This window comes from Plectropomus leopardus, chromosome 3 (genome assembly GCF_008729295.1).
Source record: "Plectropomus leopardus isolate mb chromosome 3, YSFRI_Pleo_2.0, whole genome shotgun sequence".
Taxonomy (NCBI): Eukaryota; Metazoa; Chordata; class Actinopteri; order Perciformes; family Serranidae; genus Plectropomus; species Plectropomus leopardus.
In genome coordinates, this window is record NC_056465.1 from 17,302,807 (window position 1) to 17,322,415 (window position 19,609).

General features: G+C 39.8%; 1 protein-coding gene across 5 annotated transcripts; it reads left to right on the top strand.

The window, feature by feature from the left end:
- Positions 1 to 1,127: 1,127 nt before the first annotated feature.
- si:zfos-943e10.1 (GRAM domain-containing protein 2B) lies at positions 1,128 to 19,290 on the top strand. 5 transcript variants are annotated; one of them, XM_042515714.1, is made up of 13 exons: positions 1,128 to 1,314; positions 11,447 to 11,620; positions 12,409 to 12,475; positions 12,650 to 12,722; positions 12,816 to 12,919; positions 13,106 to 13,204; positions 13,389 to 13,460; positions 13,965 to 14,033; positions 14,154 to 14,250; positions 15,310 to 15,399; positions 15,770 to 15,875; positions 16,428 to 16,535; positions 17,010 to 19,290. In XM_042515714.1, exons 1-13 carry the CDS (start codon positions 1,223 to 1,225, stop codon positions 17,023 to 17,025), a joined length of 1,167 nt encoding a protein of 388 aa, XP_042371648.1. In that variant the 5' UTR covers positions 1,128 to 1,222; the 3' UTR covers positions 17,026 to 19,290. The 5 variants fall into 5 exon arrangements, with proteins under 5 accessions (XP_042371648.1, XP_042371636.1, XP_042371640.1 ...); XM_042515702.1 differs by having other exon boundaries at positions 1,129 to 1,314; positions 11,444 to 11,620; XM_042515706.1 differs by having other exon boundaries at positions 1,129 to 1,314; positions 11,444 to 11,620; positions 12,412 to 12,475.
- The last annotated feature ends 319 nt before the right edge of the window (positions 19,291 to 19,609 follow it).

Below are 19,609 nucleotides of genomic sequence, written 5' to 3' on the forward strand. Positions count from 1 at the left end.
CATAACATAAAAAAAAATCTCAATAGATCAATCGTCTGGATCGTATTCCATTTTATAACACATAAAGGTAGTCACAAGTGACATACACAGTCATACAGTGCGACTTAAATGTGACTTAGTTGATGATTTAAGCTTTGGCCTTTAGCTTTGGTCTGCTGATTATACATTGTATGTGTGTGTGTGTGTGTGTGTGTGTGTGTGTGTGTTTGTGTGTGTGTGTGTGTGCCTTTTCTCCAGTTAGGGCGGGGGTTAGAGACTTGACCTTACATTAGCTGCCTGCACAATGCTCAGCCAAAATTAAGTGTTTCATGCTGTGGTATTAGAATAAAAGCCACCAGCTGAGCAACTGACCAGCCTACTGAGTCACTGGTCCCCACTTTCTTTCACAAGCACAGGAACAAATGCTAATTGGTTCCTTTGCTCATTGTGACTCCTGAGATTAGGGTAATTTCACTTTTTAAATTTATGGGTGCTACCAGGTTTGTAGTTCATTGAAAATACTTCTTGTTGGACTGCTCTTTTGTCTCATGACAATAAGCTGACATGTCTCAGCTTATTGTGGTTTAAAAGCCTAAATATAGACCCATAAGGACTATTAATTTAACAAAAATAACTGACAAAAGCAGTTTAGATAACGCAGATGAAGATATGTTTTATCTTCTGATACTGTTAATAACAGCAGTGTACAGCATAATATTTAGAGCATAGGTTTACGCTCATACAATATATTTTATTTTTGTGGGTGTAAAGCAGTTCCTGTTTAAAAGAGCCCCACCCTGGTAAACCAGAGCAGTTATTTTCTCAGTTAAATAGTAATTATAACACTGTTGTTAAATCATAACGTATTGTCCCTGATTTGTTCACAAGCGTTGAAATCACATGTAAATCATTAATTTAAAGCACCACCCAAGCACAGTAATAACACATGCCCTACGTTTCATGGCTTTCAAGAATGGAACAACCCAACTTCCATATTAGGTAATGGGCGGCCGCTGGAAGTTAGCTCCTCCATTCTGATTGGATAGCTAGTCTGACATGACCGTTTTTTCACAAGTCGTCGCCGACGCTGATTGGTCGGCTGACTTGGTCCGATTTAGGCTCATTATCTTAATCAGCCGTGGATGGAGTGAGAAAGGGGAAAAGCAGAAGCTAAACAAGAACGGTGGAGTCTGGCGTGGAGCGTCGTTTCTTAACGAACCGACGACCACTGGCTAAGGGAAGAATGCTTGAAAATAAGAGAGAAAGATTGAAAACCTTCCTCAGGAAGATCGACGAGAAGGCGATTGTAAGAATCAAGCACTTCATGAAAGAGAGGTGAGTGGAGTGGATGTGGCTAGCGCTGAACCGCTATCTGCCGGGTGAGCAACATCAACAGGGTGGATGCTAACGGTTAGCATTTATTTGATGACAACAACCTCCCCGATAAAATTGTTTTTATGTCATGTTAATGTAACAACACTTTTTAACACAACATTAGAGAATGTATTATTCGGAACTAACTTTTACTAATATCTACGTAGGGGGAGGATACGTCTTTAAATCAATGACTAGGTAATGCTAGCAGGTTAGCCATCTACTTGGCTAAAGATGTACTGGCATTTAAATTGTCTTTAGCTAACGTTACATTGACGCGATCAATTACACTCACGGATGCTCAAATCAAACAATAAAGAAACAATAAAAACACTTGGTAGCATATTTGAAATGTTACAGTTAGTCAACATTAGCGCATCCAATCTACACTGTGTCCTAGCATAAGTTCTACGTTACGGTTTTTGGCTTCGTCAACATTAGCCATCGATTGAGCTGTTGATGACCTAAGCACTTGTCATCACAGATTTAGCATACTTAAAGAGAGACTTGGAAAAACCCCGAGTAAATGTTTTTTTAGTGGTAAATTGTAAATACTTGTCAGCACAATAATGGTCATTTATTTCGGAAGTATTTAGCTTTGTTAGGCTTTTCTGTGACGTGTTGTTTAGTTTAGCGGATTTCATTTGTTTCTTTGGTCATTTCCAAGAACACAATGATTGACCCACATCATCCATGTAAAGTGGTGTTACGTGCGTGTTGTTTGTGTCTAGTATCTGGCTAATCTATTTCAGGCAGTGTAAATAAACAACATTATATGGTAGAGTGGCATAAAGGGAAGCTAGTCCAGATCTCTTAATCTCGCCTGTGCCTCCTGCTCAGAAATCATGACTTCATCCACTGGCCTATGTGGGTCAGATTGGCATCACTTTTTGGCCTTCTGTCATGCATGATCCAGCCTTGTTGAGACCCAGAGCAGACCAGCCTGGCAAAGGCACATCTTATGCAGAACCACATACACTCGTTTAAGCATGCACACATATATTGTGTTACCCCCAGGGAAACACAACACACACACTTGTCACACAGGGGACGTGCAAGTCTGTTTTCCCAGAAAAGACTATTTTTAGCTCCCATGAGTTGACCACAGGTGGTCCATGGTGTTATATAAATGCTTCCTGTATCTCACTGTTAGTACTCCTCCTCCTCTTAGCTTTGCCTTCTCTTTCCTCCCCATAGATAGCCATTTGCTAGAGTGCAAGAGCCCTGCCAATCAGTCATGGCCTGCTGCTTATCAGCATGGCTATAATGTGTCTGCAGTATGGTATGTGGGGTGATTATCTGTTGCCACAGCACACAAACATACATGCATATATACAGTATTGTGCTGTGACAGTGGCAGGCCTTATTGAGCCAAGGCTGTGATCATTTCAATACAGCATCCATCCACACCTGCTTCATCCGCTCTATGATCTAGACAGTTTTTTTCTTTATATATGTAAATGTTACTTTGTGAAGATGAAAATGCCAAAGAAGAGTAAAGTTAAAAGTGAGTAGCCAAGTAGTTAAAGTTAGAAAATGGGTACATGCATTAACAGTGAATACCTACTTGTGAGCTTATAAGTCACTTTGCATACAGGTTTGCAAAGCACACAGTTGGAAAAATATGAATAGCCTTGTTTCAATAGGGAAGAGCCTATTGCTGCAAAGTTTGTTTAGATGAAGGGAGCCTGGAATAGGCTGGGTGGGGCAGCTTTGCAGGCGTTCTGTTGGCTCCAGGAAGATGCTCCTAGGACAGCACTTCCTCTGCGCTGTGGGCAGTGGAGAGTGCGTAGGTCTAAATTATGAGATGTGCTGCAGGCGAAAAGCAAAAGCTCAAGTTAGATAAAAGCCACATCTGCATGACGGTTTATTGCTAAATGAAAGGTTGCAGACTAACCAGCTGCTCACAGTTGAAGTTATGTGTCGCCTCTGTCAAGCTAATGCTAATGACCACTCCCCAGCCTTTGTCACAGAGCCAAGAAAAGGCCATATTCCTCTTAGTTGTTTCACCTTTTGGCACTCACAGTTGCCTGGTGAATTCCCCCTAAAGTAGATCTCAGTCAGGTCAGTCTAACTTCGGACAAATGAGGCTTTATGCAAGCTTACCTAAAAGCTTGGTGTTCTGCTCAGCTTTGATCTCAAGGATAACATTTGGTATGGTACTTTACAGACAGACGTTTCTTCGTTTGATTGTAAAAGACTATGCATGTCAGCCTTTTCGAGATAAACCTAGCCCTTTTGGAAAGTCGGAACATTGCCTTGGCATTACCATGTCAAGGTAAACTTATCATTGAAGGTTGGAGTATCTGTAAGAAAAACCGACAAAGAAAAATACAATCCACTCTTTTGAGAAAAAAACTTCCACCTTTGGGAGAGTCTGTCTCTACCACCGCATAGCACTGTATTTTTGCCATTCATACAGTTTGCATACAATTAGCCTTTTTTTCCACTTGGGAAATGCAACTGATTTTTTTGTATTTTCCTAACACAGTAAAAACTCAGTGTACATACATAAGAGCATAGAGATAAGGGCAAAACATCATTTATTCAGAACTGTGATATCTTTATTACTCAATGAATTGAACTGGCATAAACAAATGAATGATGACTTGTGGTCAGGGGGTACTCAGCATGGAGTTACTCGGCAGTGAAATCGCGTGCTTTGGACTTCTTACACTTTTTTTCTCTCCACGATACAAAGATGAATTGTCCTGCTGTGTTATGAAAGATATGTTGATTTTTTTTTTTTTTTTTTTTTTTTTTTTTTAGATGAAAACTGGCTTGTAGCAGGTTATCAGGTCTAGAAGTAAATGTACAATTCATTTCAGACTTGAAATGGCTTTGGCACATCCAATAATTTTGGAAATGATAATTTACCTGGACAGCCTGCTGCTCCGAGGAGCTGAGATCAACAAAATTCTACTGTTGATTAAATCTAAGCCCCCTTGTATACAGTAGAGTGGCCTACTTTTACTTTTAACGATGTAAAATCAGGTTCGTTTTTCCAGTCACACCAACACCATGCCATCCCCCCTGCTCACAAGCCCGGCTGCTAAACTCTCTCTGAGTTGCCTCAAAGAAAGACCCTCTCTGTCCTTGTGCCCAGTTAGCACAGAGGAAGTAGACAGAGATGCTGCATGCACAAGGCCGCATGACTTCCCACCAAACACACACGTACACAGGCTCACTCTGTTCCACTTGGCGCACACGCAGTTTTCCTGCAGACTGAGCTCTGGCAGGGCGCCACAGACGGCATGTTATTTCGCCATGACCACTGGCTCACTTTCCTGCCCTTCCTGACTGCTCGATTGAAGCTCACACACATACATGCATACATGCACGAACACATAATCCCTTTCACTCTCTTTAATTTTCTCATTTTGGCAATTATTTGTTAGTTTCTGATTTTTAAATTAGGTCAAATTGATTTGAAAAAAACTAGAAAACTAAACTAGATTATCACATATTAGGAATATCAGATGCTGTGTGTGTGGTTGCAAAAACATTAACATCTTAACCGTCCCATTTGGCTCAGTAAAGCACAGTTGAAACAATCTGTTGTTTTACTTTGGAATAAGCTGGTTTGGAACAGATGATGGGGATGCAGCTGCTCACATGACAGAAATTATCCACGGCTCTCCAGAAGATGGTGCTCTCACACTATCTGGTTCTGCAAATTATCAGATTATCTGATAGAGATTGCATGAATGTAAAACCTTTGTCAACCTCGCATGTGAACCTGGGACTCATGTTGCTGGAGCAGTCACGTTGGGTGTGAGAAAAGTTTGACGTAGGTGCTCTTTACATTCTATATGGCAGCAATTTTGTCTTAAGGGCACTAGCAATAAAAACCTGACGTATGGCTGACGTCTGCATCAGGACTCCTAGCTCATCCATATGGCTCATCTCAGGACAGCAAACAGAAGCAGCTCTATACCCAAAGGGGTTTTTTGCTGGCTGGAATGTTTGGGCTGGAGAAATGAGGCCTATCTCAATGGAAGCTACCTTCCAGTGAATTTAAATGTCTTCTTTAACCCCAGTGTAGATTTATTATGTAACTTTGGTTATTTTTAATTATTAGAGAAATGTGATCATTTAAAAGACAATTATTCCCTGCCATTTTATATCATTTAAGGGCCAGTGTCAGCCTTGCACACATGCATTTTAATTTGTGCATCCCAGTATCATTCACCAGTTTGCCATAGAACAACAAAAATATTCAGTCAAACTCTCAGTAAAAATCATGCATGTTATATCATTTCAATGAAAGGAAGGCTTTTTATGAAAGGAAGGTGAACATAACTATTGTGGGACGTGCCCTTAAAACTCCTCACAGGCAGCTTTGTCCTAGTCTTATATGTAGATGAAATGGAGAGTGATAAACACAACGTGGAATTGCTCATGGGTACATACTTGTATAAGGTGAATTAATAAATATTACCCTTTGTCCACTTGTCTGCATCATAATGCAGATATATTATGTGGTCACATTGCACCCAGTAATTATCTAGCTGACTGAACTGATATGTTAATAAATTATTAAGGTTTTTAGGTCATCTAGGTGTCAGCAATGTGCTCTTTTTAGTTTGCTTGATAAAGCTGATCGTTGTGTGTTGTTAAAATGTTTGTACTATGTCTGCGGAGCTTGAGAAATTTACAGCGGTGGCCTGTTGGACCTTTTGCATCTATGGATAGCCTGCAATCCAAAATGGATGGTTTAAATTGTTGGTACTCTTGTTGATGTGTAGTTTGTTGATGAGCAAGCAGGAGGTGTAGTTTCACAGCCAAGATCTGTGAGACATCACATGGCTGGAGCAAGCAGCAAACTCATGCAGTTTTGAGTATAGCAAAATATATTTATAGCACAGCCGTCCCACGAAGTTCATCCTACCGCTTGATTCCAAGAGGTGTGCAGTGAAAACAGCAGGTGAAGGTTAGACAGGAGAGCTAAGGAGTTATGTGTGGAGGCTAAATTAAGACCGATGTCACGAGTGCAGTTAGTTGTGCAGTTTTCTGTCTGCTTGAGCTTCCTGGATGGTGATATCAGAGGTATAGAAATAGCCTACTGAACAGCAGCTCTCAGTTGACGTTTGTGAATGGAACAAAGGCCTGTTACATTAACAGTACACCACATTAATCTTTCTCCCGTTTTCCCTCCACTCTAACACAAGTATTCTTGATTGTGATGGCTCCATTAGCATCATTCACAAAGAGTATGAGCTTTTGTCATTAACATTGCACTGGCTGCTTTTAAAGCCATCTCCTGTTGGTTATTGAGAACAGGCAATTGAATGTTGTTGTTAGGCCCTCTAAACCTGGCAATGTTTCTCTCAACCCCACATTTCCACAATCTACCCCCTGCTGTTGTTGCTGTTTCCACGACAACACAGAGTGAGAAAGAACTCGGGGAAGGACAAAGCTTGGGAGGGCATTTCAGGCTTAAACCCCAACCAGTCTTTTTTGTTACTCTTTTCACTCTGCTCTCTTTCGTTCTCTTTCCTACAGTGTGTTTCTGGCACTATCTCCATGTTGAGCTCTTTGGTGCTTTAAAACATTGCAATAAAACAGACCTTTACACCCTTTCGGTTTTGCTGTCAATGCTCAGGGTCTAAGTGCTAAACTGCCATACTCCGTCCATCATTTGGCTGACCAGCAGTGGCTACAAGCTTTTAGGGAATTGCACAAAACGTGAGGGGTGAACACAGTTAGTCATGGAGAGAGGGAAAGGCTTGTTGAACCAACGGGGGTCTGTGGCTGATTCTCAAACCTCTGAGGACGTGGGAAGGTAAGGCGAGCAAGTGTATCCATTTTTTTAAGTAACGCTGGCAACTTGATTTCTTTCCACTGACGTGTAGGAAAACTTTTGTTGGATACCTATCCCGTAGTCATCAATCTCATATCTGTTAACAGCCTTTGCTCAAAAGTTGTACTGTTTTGTTGTTTTCTCAATAGAGCCTCTGTAAATCCAGGAAAATGAGCCTGCCCCCCAAGACAAATTGTTCTTTGAAGCGAGTAACCTCGTGCATGTCCATTTTAATCCGCTGCTGCAGAAAATTTGTGGCTGCTTTGGAAAGTCACGCGTGGCGGTAAAACTAGGTTCAACATTGATTTTGTCGGGTGGTGTGACATAGTGCGCAACAACAAGGAAGTAGGTCAGAGGTCAAGGCCACTACAGTTTGGCCACTACACACCCATTCCAGGTTGGCCGCCTCCTGCTTTGTAAATATGAAGTGGTTATTAAGAAACATCACTTTTATACAGTGCATAGTTCATTTTATAATGTGTTTTTTCCATGTTGAAAGCTTTTGGTGATTACACTTGTTGTCACGTACCTGTTCACCTTTGATGGCTTTGGCCTTGAACTCTTTCTTTTATAAACAATCAGGCTGACTCAGGGCTGGACAATATATCAATATTGTATTGATACCATGGTATGACACTAGACATCATCTTAGATTTTGGATATCATAATATTGTAAGCTTTGCCTTTTTCTGGTTTTAAAGGCTACATTAAAGAAATGTAATTTTCTGAATAGAGTCCCCCAGGGGTCATGTTTTTCTGTAGGCCAACCCAGAAGCTAACACAGCCTTGGCTCCTTAATCAAAAACATATGCGATTTTCCTTTGAATTTTGTATTATTCCTTTGAATATTAAGAAAATAAGCTCAGTGGTAAACAAACATTTCTGATATTTATAGGTTCACAAAAGCCATTGCTAGGCTAAAATAAACTGTAGTATGTTCGCACTGCCACCACTCCGTGGCTATACAGCCGTGTTTGGCGTGGTTTGGAATGATGACAAGCTGTAGTCTCATTTAGACACTAAAGGTTCAAAGATTTTCTATTATTTGCTTTTACCCACTTAGTTATTATCAACATTACTGATGAGTATTTGTCAAAAATCTTAATTGTGTAAATATTTTGTGAATGCACAAGTATCTCACAATATCAGTGTAATAGTAATATTGAGGATTTGGTCAAACATATTATGATATTTGATTTTTCCATCCTCCGCTGACTCACCCTTCCTTAATTTAGACAGGCTTGACGTGAAATGTTCTTTCCATGCATAATGAATGTTTGACTTTTGCTGGGGTTTTTCTACCTGATGTCCATGTTTGTAAATGATGCAACCTGCCAGTATAAAGACTGATGCCAGCATTTCCTGCAACCTCTGCAATAAATGTCATACACAGTAAAACTGAATGCCACACTGTGTACATTGAAATAAACTGCATGTTAATGACGGTACAATTGTTGTCTGGAGTCTGACGACAGACGAATGCAAGGAAAATTTATATTGACAATATTACCAAGACATCCAATTTAACAATCCTCCAGCATCTGTGGAAAATTTGCAGCCCTTAACCTGAGGATGAGTGCTTTTGAAATACAAAGTGCTTGCTACTGGAAGAACTGAGGAGTGCTGCCTTACAGGAAGCAGCTTCAGCGTGACTTTGTTAATGGTTACGGTTACTCCTCAATAAAGAGAGGAAGTTGTTGAGAAATTCAAACAGTCTATAGTCTTTAAACACTGCCCATATTGCTCTGCCTTGTGAAATTGGGTCATGTGAGCATATTTGAACACAGACAAACACCTGGTCAATGCTTCAGTACTGCTAATGAAAGAGTTTTCACTGTGTGCCTCCAAACACCAACCATAGTAGCTTACTTTCCCCAAAGTTTACTAGCTGCTTTGGATATCTTATAATGTTCACATTTTAGAATACAGGACACTTGTATTAGCATTTCTTGAGTAGAGAAACGTGGAAACTTTAGCTACAGTGAACCCTACCACAATGGGTTTTACTTAATATGGCTAATAACTAACAGACAAGACACTTATGAGTGTAAAGAGACACCACTGCACAAGCAGGAAAACATCTCTGGAAAAGTTTTTAAAGCTTGTTTTTGCACTGACATGAGGAAGTGTTACTGTTCACCATTTTATAGTCAGTCAAGGCTAATTACAGGTAAGACATCCACCTGAGGCTGCATTTCATTTGTTTGTCTTTACATCCCTTACCTTTAGTCCAATTACTGAGGTGAAGCAGTAGAGGAATAGTTCAGGGGTTACTGACAGGGTAAAAGAAAGTAGCACAAAGGAATCAAAATTGAAAAATTAATTTGTGCATGACTAAGGGTGTGAAACACAATGTACTCCAAGTCATATTTATTGATACAAAACTGCCAGCTATTGAAAGTCTGTCACTTTTTCAAATGTCTGAATACTTTTGAAAAAAAAGTTTCTAACACCCCAAGTGTCCTTTAAGGAAGACCTTTAAGGTTGTGTTGTTGTACTGCTATCTCCTTGGTGTGAGTCATTGCCTGAGGGGAGATAGATAATGCACCACTCCTAGATTGGGCCAGTCTGAGCACCTCACAAGTATTCCACTTTCTCACTTACTCACTCAGAGCTTTTTTATAAAGTCTCCTGATCCTGCTTTGCCCTAACAGAACAAATCTCAACAAGACAGGATTTTGATGCTGGATAATTGTTGGAGGATTTTTATAGGATGGGCCCTGTTTTCTTAAACATGTCAGTGCCTGTGTTGCGTGTGTGTGTGTGTGTGTGTGAGAGAGAGAGAGATTGTGTGTATATCTCTCTCATGCTTGTCTAGCTCAGGGGGAGTGGCCGAGTTTGACGTCACTCACTACGGAGTGTCACACCATTCTCAACACAAAGTGGCTTCCTCTTAACAGCGCATTCAGAGTGCAATACAGCAACAGTTTTTTTTTCTTTTTTTCTGTCAGGATGTGGTCAGGGACCCTCGCTTAACTAGGACAACAACTCATCCTCGACCAGATATTTAAAACACAGTGAACTTTAAAGATCTTTTGAGGCGTTTTTTGAATTTCTTAGTGTTTTCATTTTGGAACCTCTCAGCTTTAACAACGTGAGGCCAGTAATTGTAGATTAGAAATAAAAGAGCATTTTGATTTGGTGGTTTTCTGTATTGGGTAAAGGAAATGCCGACTGTCAGTAGGTATATGAGTTTTCGTTCATCAAAGAGATTCAAATTTACGAGGTAAGGAGATCTTTGTTGTTGTTTGTCTCTAGTGGTTTCTATTAGTTGAAGTTGTTTTTTTACCTGAGTTTAAGGCTTAATCCGTACAGTCAGCTTGTCCTGTACCTTCATTGATAAAATAATTTACAGGTTTAGATTTGTGTCATTATGAGCAGACTCCTCAGTATTTTAATGAATTTGTGCTTGTTTGTTCCTGGTCAAGGACAGGCTGTGCCCTTTAAAGAGCACATTGAATGTAGTAAACCTTCCTTTTACAGGATTGTTTATTTTTTCCAGTTCATTGAGATGGCATATTTACAGACCTTTGTCAGTTTTAGATCATGCGCCTACGTTGATCAGGTTGTAAAGCAGCCAGGAGGAGTAAATTGTACAGCCACAGCCAGAGCACTGACGCAACATGTATCAATAAAACTTTCTGATATGGAAAAACGTAACCTTTCCCAACACATTGTACAGATAAATCCATTCTCTGTTCTTTCAAGAAGAAAAGGATTGATTTAGTTTTTCTTGGACCAATTCTTGTTTAGTAACAAAATCCCAAACCCAAGTCAATGTCGAGCCTTGCGTGTGTTTTTAAAATGCAGCATTTAACGGACGTTCTTCGGTGCTAGATGGTGATACTGTGTAGAGTGCACAGGATTGTGACAAACAGCTTTGCAGATACAGTTATAAATCTAGGGTCATACAGGTGGTGGCTGGTGTTGATTTCCCACACTGATTTCCACTGGTTTATTTGAATATTTTTTCATCATTTAGGTCCTCTATTCATGGTCTGTGGTCGAGGTTATAGCTTGCTGTAAAATGACTAATTAGGTCATGTACTATTTTTGTTGTATGTTTCTACAGAAGCAAAGAGTTTTATCTCTGACTCTGACTTTTGTGCTTCTGATGATATTTGTTTAGTGGTAAAATTCCAAGTAATTGTGAAGTGTTTTGTAATGTCCTTGCTGTAACTCTTCAAAGAGAAATTCCGCTCTCCCAATGTATGTCCATGTGAAAATGATTTTAAAACAATATTTTGCATGTTGCCTAATATATCTTTTTTTCCCCCTCATTTCTAGCAGCTACCCAGTAGAGAGCAGTGGTGGTGGGCTGCCAGCCAAAGTGAAGAAAAGCAGAAGCAGCTTAAGCAATGGAAGCATCAAGAAGGTGGAGAGCAGGAAAGCCTTGAGCTTGGAGGCGGCCCAGCTTGAGATCCAGCAACAGCACAAAACCCTCACCAGACAAGTAGCCATCAGGTAGGATGGAGGAGAAAAGCGCTGCACCACATTTCATAAGATGTTTGCAGCACCTGTGGAAAATTCAAAATGTCTAAGATTATCTAAAAATAAAGTAGAAATGTAGTAAATTATGTTAAAAATAATCTGTTCCAAGTGCACACAAATTATTTTTTTTTTTCAGATTCATGAGTCACATTTATATTACACCTATTCCAAGGCCAAAAGATGGTCTTACTTTCGCACATATTTTCATTTTACAATTGTTTTAAAATCACACAACTGAAATGTAAATGATGCATCGCACAGACTCAGACCATCAGAAGAGGGGAAAAATATTATTTCTCACCCTTGAAATGCATAAAAATCACATACTGGATGTAGTGGAGACTCACAGCTAATCTGAACACGTATCACAAGACCAGAGCTAACTCTCAGCTGGTGTTTAGTCGTGACACACTCATGACTGCACAGGCGTTGTGGACTGACTGTCCTCTCACATGATTCACATGTTAGAGGTGGATTTTTGATATGTGTTGGTGCAAAGAGCAATATTCACCCTACTGCTGCCCACGTGATGGTGTGAAACAGATTGGACAGAGAGATATTAACACTAACGATAGTTAGATCAAGGAATAGGCTTATTATAGCATATTTCTGTGGCAACTTAGAGAGGGTTAGAGAGAGTTATGCAGCATGAAAAGGAGATGAAAATGCATATCACCTTAATCTGTGTGGTCTGCATCTTCTCACAAACTTGCTGAAGCCACAGACTTCCTTTGAACTGACAACTGTGATATCTCTCTTAGCAGATCACAGACATTTGATGTTGACAGTGGAGGCTTTGAGAGAACAGAGGGCACTGGTTCACAAAGTGTAAGTTCACATCTTTTCATTTAAATATTTAAAGAAACAGATTATGATTCTTGTCAGGTCAAAGTTACAGACCTTTGTGATTCTTTTAGCACATGTTAATGGTTTATGGTAAACAGTGTGTGGCCTATTACTAGCCCGGTGCATTTGCTTTAATTTTCTCTTCATCTCTTTTAGAGTTTCATAAAGCACAACAAGACATTCCACAAGTTGTTTCCAGACATTCCTGAAAGTGAAGACTTGATACATGGTAGGTAAATGCAAATTAAAGGGAGAATCAATGACTAAATTAATGACTGAACCACATAAAACTAAAACTGTTTGCGCTCATTTCCTCTCCCAGCATACATCTGTGCCCTGCAGAAGGAAGTGCCCTACCATGGTCGACTGTACATTACTGACACCAATGCCTGTTTCTATTCCTCAGTTCTTCTTAAGGACACAAAGGTAGGCTGCAGCTCTGCTCTGGCTCTTCCCTTTATTTTTTTCACTTTTAATTTGGGCAAATAAGTTATATTGATATAATAATATCTAACTTCTAATCTTTCTTTTTGTTGTTGTTATTATTTCACCACATCATTCCACTTTGTGATGTTTGTGATGTTTTCTACATCTGGTCGTGTGCTCTTGCAGGTAGTTATTCCAGTTTCCTGCATCCACATAGTGAAAAAGCAGAATACAGCTTTACTGGTACCCAACGCCTTGTCGATCCGCACCACAGAAGGGGACAAGGTCAGTAACTAGAGGTTTTCAAATTCAAATGTAAGACATGCTCAAGGTCATTGATCTCTGCTTTAAATGTAATCTAATCAAAGACTGAGTATATTTCATCGTTCAGAGTTGCAGGCATGGCAGATGGCTAATATTTCTGTTTTTTTTTGTTTTTTGTTTTTTTTTACTCCCTCACTTTGTTTAGTATCTGTTTGTGTCACTGCGGAACAGAGAATCGTGTTATCAGCTGCTGCGTTCAGTATGTCCTCAGACAGAGGTGAGTTTTTAGATATTTAGATGTTCTGCAATGGTGAATGTGATAAAAAATAAAGCACATGGAATCAGATTATCATCCTATTCTAACACACACACACACACATATATATATGTTTGTTTGTGATGTTTTCTACATCATATATATATATATACATTGATGTTGCATATCATCAAATGGAAAAGGGCATTGTTATGTGTCCTTAACTGACTGGGAACGCATTGCGACATTGTGCATTGGCTCATTACAGATTCCCAGATTTAGGGTAGTTGTCGAAATCTATTGAATTTTGCAATAAGAGGGCAGCAAGCCCACTGTTGTAACCTTGTTGAATATCTCTTAACATTTAGTTTATCTTTATTTTGACTACATGCACAGTCAGAGCATGCAGACTATCAATCCATTTCTCAGAACTTCATGAAACTTCATGAAAATAATATCAAATGGCAGTCACTTTTCACAGATAATTTGAATAAATATAAATCGACACAAATCTCTCTGTTGTAGGATGGCAGCACAAACAGTAGCCCTGTCTTCTCTTCAACTGAGAACAGCTTTGATAGGAGCAAACTTGTGGTAAGAGACCTTTTTCAGTACTGCAACAAACCTAATTGTGTCACTATTGACATATTGCTTAAATGAATATCTTTCTTAGATCAGCTCATGATGGTATTTCTTTCTCTCTTATCTTAACAGAACTCCAGCCAGTCCAGTCTGGATTGTAGCTTCGACCAATTTGATGGCTCTGAGTCGCAATCTTTGCAGGACCAGCCTCTGCACAGACCACACAGAGGTGAGAGTCATAAACATTTTGTTTACATGTTTAACAACAAATCTAGGGCTGTGTGCTCAGTCCCCTCCTGTTTACACTGTACACCCATGACCGCAGTCCCAGACATTGGGAGAACTCTGTTGTGAAGTATGTGGACGACACCGCCATCATTGGTTCTATTACAAACAATGATGAGAGTTCATACCAGGAGAAAATCTTGCAGAGTGGTGCACAGAGAACAACCTACTGCTCAGTGTCAGTAAAATCAAGGAGCTGATTGTTGATTTTAGAAATAAAGAGGCAAACACACACACTCCTGCCTACATTGGTGGAGCAGGTAAACGGCTATAGGTTCCTTGGAATTACCATCACTGAGAACCTATCTTGATCATCACACATCACCACCCAGCTTAAAAAAGCACAGAAAAGGCTCTACTTCCTACAGAAACTTAGGAGGGCTAAATTCCAGAGCAAGATCCTGGTTATACTGGTCGTACACGGCCCAGGACAGGAAGGCTCTACAGCGGGTGATTAAAACTGCCCAGAACATCACTGGTTCCCATCTACAGAGCATCAGTGACCTCAGTGAAGTGAGGTGTCTGCACAGAGCCCAAAAGATGCTGGAAAACAACAGCCACTCCAGCCAGACTCTGTTCACCCTGCTGCCATCTGAGAAAAAGATACAGAAGTATCCGCTGCTGAACCATTAGACAACAGAGCAGCTTCTGTCCCCAGGCTGTGAGACTACTAAACTCCTACTTCGACGCCAAAAAGATGTAGCAGGATTTAGGGTCAACTTTAATTTCATTTCTTCTTAAACCACGTTTAAGAAAAATGACAAATAAATCTAACCTGTACCTTGTATAATGTGTGATAGAAAAATCTGGACAATTTTTGTGGAAAGTTGACTGATTAAATGCCAGTCTTTGGCTTACATCAGCCATGTGTAGATGAACTAAAAACTGTTGACAGTTTTTTTTTTTTTGTCTTCTCATGTCTGTTCAAGCCACTTGACATGCAAAGTCCAAGGCTGCACAGCAGGCTAATAATTTCTTTTCCCCATCTCTCTCCCTTCTTCAGAGGCAGTACCTAATGGGAATGTCCCAGTTTTCAGGAGCCTACACATGCAGCAGAGTGATAGCTCGTCCTCAGAGGAGCTGTCAGTATCTGGTAAGACACACATGTATTGCAGTTTATTGCTAGTATATTTGTATAAGTGGCTGGTAGAGTCGACTGTCTCTTTAGGCATTTTAGGCACCTGCAATAAAAAGGCTTGTGTTTGATCCCCAGAAAGACAAATACTAACTAATGTAAATTTAGACAGTGGTAGTCTGAAGATGTCTGTTTGAAATCTTGCATAGCTACAGAGAAACCCATCATTTCCTCTTTTTCTGATGCTTATAAATTCATTTGGGCGTCTCACTCTGCAATCATCAAAAAATATGCAACATATTGTGCAGATGTAAAAACATACTGTAAGTTACAACCTACTAACAGGAGAAAATTGATATTCATGTCTTGTTTAAATTTCCATTTCCAGGTTCAGGTGGATCATGGGTTTGGGGCGTGACAGAAAAGGCCAAGTCCCTGCTGGTTCAGAGAGAGGCCAGCACCCTCAACACTCTGCTCTTTATTTACTTGATTTTGTGAGTAGCATTTCCTCGCTATTGTATGTTCTGTCTTCTGCTTTCTCCCTCCCCTTATCCTTTTAATCAAATGCCTTATGTGACGATGTAAATCTGCTCCTCACAAGTCACACTGCTTAATGGAGAGGCAGGAGAATTTCAGAAACCTGATGTGGTAGTAACTAGCTAGAGGATCTTGAAGGATCTTATTTAGTGGTAGAAAATCCAAGTGTGCCAACACTTTATGTGGTTTGCAAACCCGTTTTTGAAATGTACAGCATTCCCTTCAACCTGCATAGTATTTGAACCAGTTCATTAGGCATACAATTCCTTTGTTTTCAGTTTGAGGGTTGAAAACTGTAATGGTTTTTGGCAGTGCAGTTAATTGCAAGTTGTAATTGCAAGTGTGACATGGAGCCTTTTAAGTCCTCACTGAATAGTCTATAAAGATATAAGCATTTATCACCTGTTTGGCTGTTGGTTTCTTTGTGCCTGCTATAAGCTGATATGATTATCCTTTATCACAGTGCATGAAAAAGACAATAAATATGTTTTTTTTTTTGTTTGTCACAGGGTTGTGATGCTGCTGCTGTCCTCTGGCTACATTGGTTTACGTATTGTAGCCCTGGAAGAACAGCTGACGTCTCTAGGGGCGCTGCCTGAGTTCACCTTAAAGAGCGGGTAAGAAGTTTTTCTCTTAATGTAAACTTTAACATCACTGATAGAGTGGTTGCCAAAAAGATTGAAAATTTGAAGTGAGCAGTTTATATATATACCCAAGACAGTAGTCCTGCCTCTCAGTGTCATTTAAGAAAAAGCCCTATTTGTGCTTTGACGAGCCTCAGTCATTGCATATTGGTGCCACTTGGTGGTATATGTTGTGTACTTACTAAAATGCAAAGAAACTGAACTATTTTCACAAAGTTTGGAAAAAGACAAGTGTATCTTGTTAATGTTTTAGAGTGTATTGAGACATAGTAGGTGTTAGGAAAGTTACGCAATTGGCTTGGTTTTCTTTTCAAAGGAACAGTGCAAAATAATTCCTGTAATAGGTGCAGCCTTGCTGCCCAGTAACGAAATGATTGCGTAGTTGTTAGGTGTGTATTAGGTTTGCTTTGGATATGCCACTACTAACTTCCCTCTTGTGTTTCACAGGTACCAAGACACATAACACTCAGTGACTGAAGGAGAGATTGGTTGACTCGTGATTGGAGGATTATTTCGACCTCTTCCAGCAGAACAGAGTGGGAGAAATTTTAATGTACTCAAGACTTTGCTCCCAACATGGCCTATGCTGTTGGCTAGAGGAGAATAAAAGGCCAACCTGTGCAATTTTTAGAGACAACTTGTTAACTTGAAGGGCTATACTTCCTCCTAGTGCAGTTGACAAACGGACATGCCACGACTTAGTCACCCAGAGCCGAGCCAAAATGCATACACACACTGCCTGGTTGCAGCGTGTCAGTTGTTGAAACCAAAGCCAAACGGCTCTAACTTAGCAATGTGCCACGCCAGCCAAGTTGACGGGCACTTTTTCTTACAGGAACTGTTCCACATCTGTGAAGTTTTGTTTTCCTTTGTCCTTCATAGAGACTCCTCTCCTTGAGCATGCAGTCTAAATAGGGCTATACCAATCAGCATTAGCCTGCTATAGTGCTTATTACTGCACTTCAACACCTGAGACATAGGGCTGCGCATAGCCAAAGATACACACAGTGCACATCTTTTGCATGAGTGCACAGAGATTTTTAAATGATTTTCTATCTCGTATTTACCTTTCCATCTATCAGTGGTATATACAAATCTGTCTCTGTCCTTAAATTCAGCAACTGTCAGGTACTTCTCTCTGAATGGTTCTCATCTTTCTAATCAGCTGTGGGCTGACATGATGATAGCTGAAACCACAAAATCAGATCAGCCTGCGGAGGCTCGATACTCTCCTGATGGTCTTATCCTTTCTCTCTTTCTCCAATCAGCAATGATTGCAGTATTACTTTCCTCGTCTTTGGTATGATTTAAACCAGTTTAATGATCATTGATCAGAGGTTATTTATCCCTGCAGTCTCAATTATGGATGAATGCATCATCAATGCACAAATATTTAATACAATAGGACACAAGGAGGTTGTCTCAGAGACATAGATATGTTTTTGCATTTGACTTTAGTAGGACTTTGGTCTTCTTGAGATTTAAAAAATGTTTGGCTCAGATGTCTGTTGATGTACTGTCTGCTAGTCTGACCACATTGTATTGAAAGTACAAACCTCTCTCTCTTTGACAGGCCTCTTGAAGACCAAGAGGCATTCGTAGAATTTTCAGGTTATTTAAAGTAGCACCAATAATGTATCTCTAAAATTCATGCATGTGTCTGCAATATCGACACTTGACTGATACTGTATACGCATTCTCACTCTTTTCACCCAAAGAGGAGAAGTTGCAACCACACTTGCTGTGAGGTCCAGGTTTTTCAACAGCAAAAACAAAATGGTCCCAAGAAAAAATTTCAATATGCAACATATTATTATGCATGGTAAAATGTGATTTATCTAGGTGTGCTGTTTTTAAATGGAGCTTGATGTTTGTGGGAAAGAAATTGTGTAAGAAAAAAAAGATTTGAGTGAAAGAAACAGCTCAGTAGAGCGAGCGCACTTTAAAAAAAATGTGTTGTGCCTGTCACAATCCAAGACACTCTGGATTGAGGAGAAATGGCAAAGCTAGCATTCTGTGGTATCTGACGGTGCTAAGACATTTTAAATTGTTTTCACTCAGGGGTGGTGGGCACTACCTGCCACGTGGTTTTAGGTTGGCATCTTTTCGTTTGTCATTTCAGAGTCTAGTGCTCATGATGGGGTTCACATTTCATACATTGTGGCTTTGGTGATTTCTCAAATTTCCCTTTGAGAAAGAACACTACTTTTCATTGAGATTCACTGGATTGATTTCACTAATTGATAGAACTGTATTTGCCCCCCCTTCTCCCCCTTTTTATGACCCTTTAAAACTGACCTAACAATGCATATCCACGCCACATCTCAATGATTTGACATCACCCTTGTCGTGGAAGCTGTTGTTGACGAGGTGTAGGGAGTGGCTGTGCTTTTGCTACACCCTGTTTAGAGAGAGTCATATTCTTCTGTTCAGCTAGTTCTGACAACATGCCGTGTACAGTACTGTCAGTTCTCATAAGGCCCCACCAGGGGGCGGCACACACATCCACTGTCCTCTAATGGACACAATGCAAGAATCTCAATGACGAGGGCAGTGTTTGTGTGGTTTTGCACTATTCAAAGTGTTGTAAATAATTTTGTATCAATTGTTAATGTCCTTAATTCTACTATGGTCCTATATATATTTATTTGCATTCTGTGTAATTCAAAGTAGTCTCTGTGAGATGACTTTGCTATTGTTCAAAATAAATCAAACATTGCGAAGTAAATAATATCTTTTTGCTGTTACTGTTTCTACAAAATATTGGATCAAATGGATAGAAAATTGAGTGAATGTGTTTTTGGGAGTGACACAGGTAAATGGGAGACAAGTTCACAAAACACATGCCCTTTTATATTTCAAACCAATGTTTGTGAAGTAATATAGAAAGCAACTTGATATCTGCATATTCAAGAAAATAATATTTACAAGTCTTGAGGTGAAAAAGCTACAACTGTTTCAAAGGGTTTCGAGTGCAGATTGTGCTTAGTTTGGCAAACTTGTTGAAGTTTGTAAAGTTTTCAAACCGTATTTAAACTCAACTGTGG